General features: G+C 39.3%; 1 protein-coding gene across 1 annotated transcript; it reads left to right on the top strand.

Moving 5' to 3' along the window:
- Nucleotides 1-1,504: 1,504 nt before the first annotated feature.
- Nucleotides 1,505-2,470, top strand: LOC147638404 (ethylene-responsive transcription factor 4-like). Its single transcript, XM_086798332.1, has one exon. The coding sequence runs from the start codon at nucleotides 1,637-1,639 to the stop codon at nucleotides 2,300-2,302; it is 666 nt and encodes a 221-aa protein (XP_086654458.1). The 5' UTR covers nucleotides 1,505-1,636; the 3' UTR covers nucleotides 2,303-2,470.
- The last annotated feature ends 9,861 nt before the right edge of the window (nucleotides 2,471-12,331 follow it).

Genomic DNA, 12,331 nt, shown 5'->3' with positions numbered 1-12,331 from the left:
GAGAGAGAGAGTGAGTGAGAGAGCTTGACCAAGGAAGGGTGTGCAGTGTAGTGCAAAGAAAAAAATTGACACGTGTATGGAACTTGGTAAAGACAAACTTCAAATTTGTTATAGATTTACCTGGTTCTCTACACACAAGAGAAATCTTTACATAGGGTGCATCCGAAAAGTAAGGGCTAAGAAAATATAAATATGAAAATTCATGTATTTGTTAACGTTCAAGCAATCCCTTTGTCTATCATTTTAATCAAAATATTTGCATCATTAAGGGTATCACAACAACAATGTTGCCGACTGTTTATCTTTGAAGTGCCACATGCGATTGCATATTTGTGCACACATTTGGGCTTGTGTGTGCGCGCACGTGTGTGTCCGTATGTGTGGAGAGAGAGAGAGAGAGAGAGAGAGAGAGAGAGAGAGAGAGAGAGAGAGGGGGGGGGATAAGAAGATGAAGAAAACATGCAAATTATATATAACGAACTTTTTTTTTTGTGTAAGTGAGCATTATGATAAAAAATGCAAAATCTTTGAGAGAGAGAGAGAGAGAGAGAGAGAGAGAGAGAGTAGAAGTAGATGCACAAATATATTGAACCTTTTTCATTTTTTTGTGTAAATTTGACTTTGTAACTCAAAAAAACATTGACTGAGTTTTTATGAGAAAATATGCAAAGAAAAAAATTGTGACACGTGTGTGTGTGTGTGAGAAAGAGAGAGCGAGAGCTTGACCAAGGAAGGGTGTGCGAAAATGGAATTCTAGGGTAGAATTAAGAAAAACTGGCATTCTAGGGTAAAAACGGGCTGAAATATTAAGTAGCCCTTATTGAGATATTAAGTAGCTCTTATTATAAAAAAACCGAGTGAGATATTAAGTAGCCTTGGCTCCGAGTTAGAAAGACACCATATTACCATACGCGGATGTAACCACGCGCTGACACACGTACATGCGCGCAACTGCAATAACTAAGGCATCAACATGAAGATAATGGAATATTCTATATTAAATAATCAAACTTCAAAAAGAAACATCGTAGGCACATATATAAGGAATGATTTTTCACATATTTTAGTTATAAAAGTAGCAATTTCGGAAACAAAAACCGGGTAGATTTAGATTGGTTGCAAAATATGTGCTGGAGGCTGGAGCGTGTGTCACGGTGGGTAAAGACGAAGACCGTGGCGGAGGCCGACTTCTTTGTCGAGCCCACGCGGCACCTGCGTCGTACAGCCACGCGGAGAGACGGAAACGTCCACCACTCGCTTACATGTCGCCATCGAACACGTGTCGCGAGAGCGGTGCGTTGCCGTCACGGCGCGACTGGCGCCGCCACCGCCGAGCCTGTGCGTGGGCAAATTTTTATTAATAAAAATATGTATCTACTCGTGGGCCGTAAATATCAACACCGCCCGTCTGCGGCTCTGCCACGTCCCCCGCCGCCTCCACATAACACACCCGTACGCGCACGCCTACATAAAGCGTCGTGTTGGGCCTGCAGCCTACTAACTGACCGCGTTCCTGCCCCCCGCCTCCCCCCCCTGCCTCCCTCCCTCCCTCCCTCCCTCCCTCTGCATTCTGACCTCCATCTGCAATTGATTTCTTCAGAATCAGAACCTCCTGCTTCCTTTACAAATCTTGCCAATGGCTGTCGACACTGACAGCGCCCTGCCTGCAAAGTTGCTGTGCGGCGGGCGCCGCTATGGCGGTTGTGGAAACGCTGTTGCCACGGCTTCTAGCTTTGATGAACTGGGCGCGCAGCAGCACTACCGTGGCGTCAGACGGCGGCCTTGGGGGCGATTTGCTGCGGAGATCCGAGATCCTACCAAAAAGGGCCGGCTATGGCTGGGCACCTTTGATACTGCGGAAGAGGCTGCGCTTGCCTACGACGCCGCCGCTAGAGCCCTCCGCGGCGACAAGGCCAAGACCAATTTCGATGCTCATCAGCTTCCAATAGCCACAACAAGTTTCCCAGCAGCCGCAGCCGGCGCCGCGTCGGCGGCAAAGCTCGCTGATTTGGCGTTTGATGACACTAACGTAAGACCACAGGTGGTGCCTTCGGCGGTGTCGAAGCGTTTGTTTGCGTTGTCTCCGAGGTCGAGCGCGAGGCCATCCAAGAAACAGAAGCATATTGCCGACTGCATCTCCACAGATCTGGCGAGGGAGGCGGCGGAGAAGGAAACCTCAAGGAGCAGTAGCGGCGGCAGTACGCTTCCTTTCACGCTTCTCCAGCCTGTCTCGACTCGCAAACCCGCCATCTTCATTCCCTTTTTGGATCTTAACCTGCCGTCTGGTTCTGACGGAGATTAAAACGGCCGTTTTTTCCCAATTTTACTACTGGCGCATTGAGTCCTTGTAAAACTAGTCGAGTCCCTTAGTACGTCCTAAATTTGTACAGATACCTACCTGGAAATTGCCATGTTGTATCCTCCAGTGTTATTAAAAAAACCGCCTTTGTGTCTGAATTTTTGAGGAAAACCGGTTGCAATTTCACATGAACGTAAATTTGAACAAAATTTGGGGGGACTCTCAGATATAAAACCGGTTAACCTATCATTATGCATTTTTTCAGTAAAGACGGGTTTAGCTTGAAGTTTTAAATTGTCGAATTGTTTTGTTTTTTCATTTTAAAGTTTTGTTTTTTTCTTGTTCCAATGTATTTTAATATACACTTGGTTGGGGAAGGAACCAAATTTAAGACAAGTGTTTTGTAGTTAGTTACAAATGTGGAATCTTGATCCATTTAGTTGAGTGTCTCTTGAGGTAAATAGATTAGGATTCCACTTTTGTAATCAACTCCAAAACACTTGAATTTAAAGCTTGTAAAGGGGTCTAAATGATTAACTCCAAAACACTTGAAAAATGATTAACTCCAAAACACTTTGGTAAAGGGGTCTAAATGATTAAATGATGTTACATGTTACTTTTAGTTCCTTTGGTTGAAGTTAAACTTCTTCCTATAAAAAGGTTTTTGTGAGGGATACAATTTCCCCTTCGTTTTAATACAATTCAGCTTTTTAAAAAAATTCCATGTTCTATTTAATCAAACAAAACATAATTAGTCTTATTAGTCCTTGATAAAATTGGGGGGAGAATTTGTTACTAATTTTTCTCTACAAAAGTTTTGTTACAAGGAGACCCAAGCGCAACCACTTCTACTTTCGTGAAGCATGGAAGGAGGAGGGAGTTTCATCTCTCATTCTCTCAAGTGTTGAGAACATTATAAGTGACTCTTTTTTCAAAGAGTTGGAAATATATTAGAAGAAAAATCAAAATCAGACCATACATTCTAATATGTGACTGATTACATCAAAGCTTTTATAAAGAAGTTTAACTTCATAGATTTACGCTAGCTGGTTTCTCACTACCTTTAGGTTGAGGATATACTTTTGCAATTCGGAGTCTTTGATTAAGAGCTCCACTTCTTCATCTGCCACCACTAGGCCATTATGAAACCTTCGCTCTTTCTAAATTTCGCATATTTTCTCTTGGAAGTCCTCTTTGGCCTTGTTCATTTAAAGCATCTCTTCCATGGCATTCTTGGTATACTGCACTTCACACGCTTTCATGCTGGCTTTATGTAATGTCTTCATTTACACATGTAGTTCAACTCTCAGCCCATGCATCAAATTGATATGTGCATTCTTAAACAAACAGTTATTTCTACTAATCCAAACAACTCACAAAATTCAGCACGTATGACATTCCATAAATCAGTAAAGCATTTAATTTGTTGTCCAAGAAGGATTTCCTACCATGTCTCAGATCCCAGTTCTGTACAGGGTATATGCACTGATTCAGAAACTTAATAGCTTCTATGTTGTGGTCACACCCTATAAATAGATCTTCAATCGTTTTTCTGGTGCGTTGCTACACCTTGGGCATAAATCATTTCCATATCCCAAGTTCTAAGCTCATGAATTAGTCCATATGGCTTTGTGAATAATCAGCCATAGCACGTAAGATTTTTTGGGTGGGATGAAAGGTGACTAGGTTTTTTTGAATTTAAACCCCCACTGCCTTCTATCCCACAGAGGAAATTCCATTTTTTGTTTAGTTTGCAATGGAGCGGCGGGCCTCGGGGAGGGAGAGAAGGAATTCACAATAGATTACATTTGGATTTCTGAGAGAATGCTTTATGAGTAAGAGGACCTCCTCTGAGTTGGATCAACGCCAGCAGTCTGTAGCGCGGGCCATAGCTACATTCTACTCTGAATTAGGAGTAGGTCTTAGTCTGTAGAGAATTTTGAGCTCTTGTTCTTAGTGCCACATGTGTTCATTCCTACACCAAATATCATCCCAGATCTGGATGCCCTTGTGTAACTTAAATGCTTGTTTATACAATTTTGCAGGGATATTATTGGATAATGCTGAAGAGAACCAGATGGTATCCAGATGCAGAACATGGGCGTGTTTCCTCATATTACTGTGCAGTATGATTTCTGGTTTGCATCATCTGTTCCAAGCTTGCCATATTGCTTTAACCAATGGGCTTCCCTACAGCTTGATGTTTACAGGGTTGAAGAAGAGCATCATCAATGGAAGTTTTTTCCACTGAGAGAACTCTGTAAGATTGAATTTCTCCATGTTATGGCTTAAAAGAACTGCCCAGTCTACTTGGGGCATGATGAAACTTTGGACAATCCATTTGGCTGCCATGCGATTGTCAAAGTCTAATATGTTTGGAAGACCCAGGCCACCTGTTTTTTAGGTCTTATGCATACATTCCAAGCAACTTTAGGAATTTTGGCTTCCTCTACATTTCCTGACCATAGGAAGTTCCTACATAGTTTCTCTAGCTGCTTTAAGTTAGAATTAGAGGGTCGCCATCATGATAAAAAGTAAATGGCAGTGGGGAAGAGGATATGCTTTAGTATTACAATTCTACCAGCAAGATTGTGTTGCATACCAGACCATTTCCTGAATTTGTTATGCACTTTCTCCAGGACCAATGACCATCTTTGATGCATAGACACTTTGAAACCCATTGGGATCCCAAGGAGCTTGAATATTTGGCCTTCATGTAGAACAATGCATCCTTGATCCAGCGACCATTGTGGTGGCTCTCAAAGCATGGTTCTTATTTTGGTTTTAGAGTGCTTATAAGTAACTTTCTTGAAAATAGTAAATTTTTTCAAGATATTTAGTGTTTTTAGGGTGCCATGTGTCATTTTTAGGGTGCCATGTGTTATTTCCATATGTAGTCTTGAAATTTAGGCTTTGGACTAACATTTCGGGGAGCTTCTTTTGGGATTATCTAAATGTATAAAAAGGGAATATTTTAAGGAGTGACAAGGTGAAAAATTTGATACATGTCCAAAAGATGTGTATAGAGCACATGTAAAAGCGTGGCTTTCATGCATAATCTTGGGGGGAATATTTTTCCAAGTTTTTGATCAAAGATCTTTTGAAGATTTTTTGGTTGGCTAGAATGTATTTTGCAAATAAAAGAAAAATAAGGGTTTTGATCCTTAACAAAGGGGAGATTCGAAGTACTCAAAGAAATTAGGTCATAGTAAACCGATCTTTTACAAGCAAGGGGAAAGCATCTAGTTTAGGAGTGTGACCATGCCTTGAGTTCATTGCTCGCTCATCTCTTTGACCCCGAGTGATACATGGGGTTGGAAGAGAGTATTTCATTATGGAACAAGCCTCCCATAATATCTTTGATCATGCGAGAGCCTCTCACAAGTTACATTAATCCATTAAAGCAGAAGTCAGAGGTTTTTATGTGCTTTAGGCACTTTGTATGCATGGCTGAAAATGCATGTAAGTGTAAAGTTGGCACCCTTCATTTAGATCGAGGGGGGGAGTATATGTCCAAGGAATTTCATGCATATATGGCTGAAAAAGGCATAAGGCAGCATCAATGTATAGTGCCATGCACACCTCAGCAAAGAGAGGAAGAACATGTCTCTCATGGGCGATGGCATGATGTATGGTGAAAGCCCAAGAACCTAGTATTTGACAGATCTACATCATGGCAAGAAGGCTATTGGTACTAAGTGGGCTTACAAGTTAAAATGCAAAGCAAATGGTAGCATTAATCGAGGCCAGACTTATTACAAAGGGGTATGCCTAGCAAAAGGGCCTTGATTATGATGAGACCTTTGCACCCACATCTCGTATGACTACCATTAGGTGTCTCATTGCTTTGGCAGCACATCATGGGTGGAATGTACATTATTCTTGAATGGTGATTTATATGAGGAGGTGTATGTATTGCAGCCTCTCCTGGTTTTACTATGAAAGGAGAAGAGTCTAAAGTATGCAAGTTGAAAAAGACTCTTTATGGCCTTAAGCAGGCTCCTAGAGCATGGTATGAGAAGATTCATGCATACTTGGTTGCAAATGATTTTTGCAACAGTCCAGCAGAGAGTACCCTCTATGTGAAGAGGAGTAAGGACGCATTTTTGTTCATCGATCTATACGTTGATGCATGCTGCTCAACGGGACTCGATATAGATCAAATTTTAGCATTTAAGGCTGATTTGCAGTCATCGTTTGAGATATCAGATTTGGGACCCTTGCATTACTATTTGGGGATTCAATTTATGCAGTGCAATGATGGCATTGTTATGTTGAAGAGGTTTAATCTTGAAGAATGTAAACCTCCTATGGAGACAGGTACTTGACTTAGTCTTCAAGATGCAGGATACTTTTTTGATGCTAGTTTGTATCAGTGGTAGGCTGTTGGATTCCTTCTTTATGTGTGCAACACAAGGCTAGATATACAGTATGCGGTCTCACAGTTGAGCATATTTTTGCGTAGCCCAGGTACGAAGCGACAAGCTGATAAGCAGGTTTTTTGCTATTTCCAAGGCACTCAGTATTTTGGATTATTTTATCCAAAGGGAGGTGAGTCACAGCTTCATGCTTTCAGTGATTCAGATTGGGCTGGATGTTATGACACACAAGTGTCCACAAGTGGGTTTTGCTTTCACCTTGGTGACTCATGTATATCATGGCTCAGCAATAAGTAGCCTATAGTAGCCACTTCCAGCTGTGAAGTTGAGTACAGGACAACTTTCACAGCTACAATTGAGTGTGTGTGGCTCAAACGTCTTATGGCTGATTTGGGTTGGATAGTAGTCTAGCACTACGATTTTCACTGACAACAGCCAGAGCGTATTAGTAGTTGCGAGGAACCCAGTGTTTCATGCTCACACTAAGCACATTGAGGTGCGTCAGGGAAAGACTCTCTATAGCAGAGATCATCTTGGTCTATGTGTCTACACATGACAACATGGCATATTTATTCATAAAGGCTCTTCCTCGGGTGAAAAGTTCGAAGCTTTTCGTAAAGCTTTGGGCTTACTGCCTTTTCAGGATTGATCGGTCCTACCCTGTACATGTTCACATCATCACTCCAGGGGGGGTTTGTAGCATTATATGGTAGTGATGTGTGTGAACACACTTAGGACCGAAGGGCACTTTTTCACTCACTAGAAGGTTTTTTCCCCCGTGCGTATGTACACCCTCTTATCTACTCATTTTGGGGTGTGTACTTATCTTTTGTATCTGGCACACATTTGTTCATTCTAATCTAGTGAGTTTGTGTGCTCTCAAGCTTCTCTATCTTGTGTCTGTACATTGTTGCAACCCTAACCCTAATTCTAACAAAAAATGTGCATTGTTGCAACCCTAACCCTAATTCTAACAATTTTTTGTAGCTTGAAAATCTAAACTTTTCTCAATATGAAATATAAGCTTTATAATGGTTATAAGCTTTTGCGCTCTCTCTCTCTCTCTAAAGCTTTTGCTCTCTCTCTCTCTCTCTCTCTCTCTCTCTCTAAAGCTTATAGTATTAAGCTTTTGTAAATCTTAAAACTTTTTAAAGAATGATTTCTTCTGATTATAGCAAGAACTCGCGCAGCACAAAATATCGCAATTTGAGGTTGAAGAAAAAAGAACTTCAACCTATTTACGATGCCACCACCGCCGCCCATGGAGAAAGAAGAAGCGAATTTCTCTTTGCTTGATTTTCACTTTACGAATGAATTCGGGGCTGCTCCAATTGATAAAATTCTTCTTTTTCTATTTATTTCCAAAAAGAAAATTTCTCCCTGCAAGCTGCAATTCAACGCTTTTTCAACACAATTGGTTTGAAGATAAATATGCTCTCTCCATTATAGGTTTTCTCATCTTGGAGTGGTTTAGCAATTTAATTATTGGGCTTAAACCTCCTTCAAAACGAGCGGCTATGAATTTGGAAAAACCATTTTTCAAGAGAAGAGTGGTTTGGTGGTTTTTGCAAATTGGTTTACCACCCCCTTTATCTCTAGGTCTTTTCCCTTTAATTAATAAACTGCAACTCTTCAAACCTTTGAATTAAGCCTTCAAGATTTCAAATCTTGCCTCCACCTCCATCTTCTTCAAGATTTCAAATCTTGCCTCCATCTGCCTCCATCTTCTTCGACCTATAGCACCCATAGCTCTCTGATACCATTGACATGGATCTAATTCTAGGAAAATAGAGAAAATAGGAACTTGTAAGAAATAGATTAATGCAAACCAAATAACTCATTAAAAGACAACAAATTCAACATATTCAAGATTTGAGTGAATAATAAATAAAATACTTAGCTCCAAATCACGACTTAAACATTGGGTGCAATCATCCCCCTCATGTGTGTGGCCTCTCCTCACACATGAGTATTTATGTAATACTTTATTCCAAAATAGGCCATAGCCTCCAAAAATACAAAAAGATGCTTTTACTTGCACGACACTCTCTTATGCTCAAAATAGAGTGTCCATAAATTGAGACTAGGGTTAAAGCATATCACACTTTACAAAATATTAAAGTTCAAATCTTAGCTTGATAAACCAAGGCTTTCCAAAATAAATCAAAATGTACACAAGCTAGCACATATATATACAAAGCTTGTTTACAAAAATGTGTGCCAAGTAATAATAATGTGTGAATTCTCCTCAATCTTCTGAATCCTCTTCACCGATAAAATAACCAACAATAAATTGGCAAAAAAATATTTCATAAGTATACAAACCATAACCACACACATGTTTGCGAGGCGTAAGTAATCCAAGAATCACTCTTCTATACAAACCAGTTGTGAAACAGGATTGGCTTCACTACCACTGACCACATTCCAAAGGCCTTTAGCAATCAGTACATGCCTCATCATATAGGACCACAATGCGTAGTTAGTTCCATATCAAGTTTTTCCTTAGCAGACAACATGTTGAATACATCACTACTGCCAGCCATGACTGTCTACCAAATGCAAAATCTTTCAACACACTGCAAGTACTCAATATTCACTGAATGCAACCCCGGATGGCTACTAACAACTGACTGAATCACCTGCAAACTGTATGAAAAATAACACAGAGTAGGAATAGAGTGTTACTAGTGAAATTATGATGGTCGATGTTGTTGAAGACATTGTAGATGGTACTACACACCAAATCTTTGCCACCACTGCACAGCCCAAACACCCAAAATCGAGCAGAACTAATCCAAAATGATGCCTCGCTCCAGAATGTCTACAAAAACCTTGTGGTGCCCAAAACGCACCTGAATCATGCTGTGGACCCCGAAAACATAGGTATCTCAATTAGAGACAGAAAAACAGGGTCGTGAGAGGAGGGAGGTAGACCACTAGATCAAGTGTTAAGGAAGGTAGCTCTAATACCAATTATTGGAATTAGGGTTAGGATTGCAACAATGTACAAATTCTTCTAGAGATTCTAGAATGCAGGATAAGTCTTTTACAAATTCTTCTAAACCATCTTTTCTTTCAAATACTTTTGATAAATCCAGGATGCACAAAGGTAAAGATGTGGTTAAAGGAGATGCTTAGAGAGATGACAACGACAAACCCCCTAATGGTAAGCCAAAGAATCGAATCGTCACGTGTTTCAGATGTCACAAGGAAGGACACCTTGCACAAGACTATCCTGAGAAGAAGAAGAATTCCACATCTATGGCTCATCTCAACGTTATTGAAGAAGACAACGATGATTCTATCAAGCAAGAGGGTAATTTTGATCCTGATTATTCAGACAAAGGTAAGCTTTCAATTCATGCTTTATTGAGAATTCAAGGAAAAATAAAAGGAAAATCAATTTCTATATTGCATGATGACGGTAGCTTGCATGATTTCATTTTTGAACAAGCATTGAAAGTACTTGACCTAGATGTATCGTACTCTAGTTACAAAGTAAAAGTTGCATTTGAAGGTACTAACTACAACTGCACAAAAGAGGTTAAAGATTTAAAATTGGAAATGGATTCACTAAAAGAAAAGAGACCATTCCTAGTGGCTCCTGCAAGGTGTGGATGTTATCTTAGGTATGCCATGGAGACATGAGCATAATCCTAGATTGACTATGAAACTCATACCATGTGGTTAATGGAAGGTGATAAAGAAATTTATCTCCAATGTCAAACCACGGGTCACTTAGGTCCACTTTTGACTTATACCCAAGCAAAAAGAGCTATACAAAAAAAGGAGAAAATATTTTTTATTCTTGTCAACTAGCTTAGTGCTTAGGATTTTACTCCAAATCAAATGTGCCTCATGACCCTTTCATCTCTAAGTTCTCTAATTGCTTTATGGACGACTTACCTCTCCTGGCTTACCCAAATCTCGTCTAGAAGACCATAGAATTGATATAATTCCTGGTAGCTCACGCCACTTAAATCTCCTTATCGAGTCAACATGCTTGAGCAAAAAGAGATCCAAAGGTAAGTTGAAGAACTATTAAAGAAACAATTAATTAGACCTAGTAGTTCTCCATTTGGTGCTCTAGTTCTTCATGTTAAAAAGAAGAATAAAACATATCGAATATCTATCGATTAGCACTAAACAAGATTACTGTCAAGAATTGATATCCGATGTCTTGAGTGGATGACTTGTTAGATAAGCTTAAGGGAGCTCAAGTCTTTAGTACCTGAAGTTTGGTTATCATTAGATTCAAATGGATGAAGGGGATATCTTCAAGACTGCTTTTAGAACCCAAACTTGTCATTATGAATTTTTAGTTATGCCATTTGGTTTGACTAATGCTCCAGCTACTTTCAACAGAATAATGAATAGAATATTATTGAAATATCAAAATTTTATTGTAGTGTTTTTTATGATATCTTAGTTTTCAATAAGAATCATCAAGAGCACGAACAACATTTAGAAAAAGTGTTCACTTCTTCACAAGAGAATCAGCTCTATGCCAATTCTGAAAAGAGCAAATTCTTTCAAGAGGAAATTGAATAACTAGGGCAAATTGTTTCTATTTTGATGGTATTCGAGTAGACCCTAAAAAGATCAAAAGCATTGCTAATTGGACTAGACCGCATGATATTCACAAACTCTGATCTTTTCTTGGATTATGTAGCTACTATAGGAAGTTCGTTAGAAATTTTGCATATATTGCACATCCTTTAATCAAACTCCTCAAGAAAGCTAGACATTTTAATTGGACTAGTAGACATCCTTTAACCAAACTCCTCAAGAAAGCTAGACATTTTAATTGGACTAGTAGACATAACCAATCCTTCTCTCAACTTAAGAAAGCATTGACTCATGCACCAGTTCCTACACTACCAGATTTTCAATGACCATTCTTTGTTGTAGTTAGTAATGTAAGTGGACATGTCTTTGGTGATATTCTTATACAAGATGGACATTCCATTTCTTATGAAAGTCGTAAGCTTAAACCATAAGAAAGAAATTATAGTACATATGACAAGAAATTAGCTGCTATTGTTCATGCTTTAAGACTTTGGAAACATTATGTAATGGGATCTGAATTCTTAATCAAAATAGACCAACAAAGCATTCACATCATTTGTTGACCCCAGAAATTAATCTCTGATCAACATATCAAATGGGCTTCATTTATCCAAAGATTTCAACCCATTATTCAATATCAACCAAGCAAAGAAAATGGTGTGGCAGATGCTTTTAAGTAGACATCCTAGTGTTCACAATATTTCTGTTATTCAAAGTGAACCAGTAAGTCCTATGAGAGAATCCTATGATATGGACCCAAATTTTTCTAATGTTTGGACTAAACTTAGAGATAATAATTGGAACCCTATTGGGTGATTATTCATGTCATGATGGTTATCTTTTCTTCCAAAAGAGATTGTGTATTACACAACCTTTCAGACGATTCATATTGGAGGAAATGCATCAACCACTATACATGGGTCATCGAGGTGCTTCAGCTACTCTACAATTAGTTTCTAGAGAATTCTTTTGACCTTATCTTAAAAAAGATGTAGCAAAATTTATGGCTGAATGTTTTATTTGTTGTCAGCAAATTAAAAGTTACAAATGTAAGACCCAAGGACTTCTGACTCCTCTACCA

Source organism: Cibotium barometz, chromosome 5 (assembly GCF_041138505.1).
Source record: "Cibotium barometz isolate CiBa-2024 chromosome 5, ASM4113850v1, whole genome shotgun sequence".
NCBI classification, from domain to species: Eukaryota; Viridiplantae; Streptophyta; class Polypodiopsida; order Cyatheales; family Cibotiaceae; genus Cibotium; species Cibotium barometz.
The sequence above is the reverse complement of the archived record's forward strand: the minus strand, read 5'-3'. Positions and strand labels throughout refer to the sequence as shown.

What these genes read in the sequence shown, in the direction of transcription:
- LOC147638404 (XM_086798332.1), top strand. Translation starts at nt 1,637, where the DNA reads ATGGCTGTCGACACTGACAGCGCCCTGCCTGCAAAGTTGCTGTGCGGC.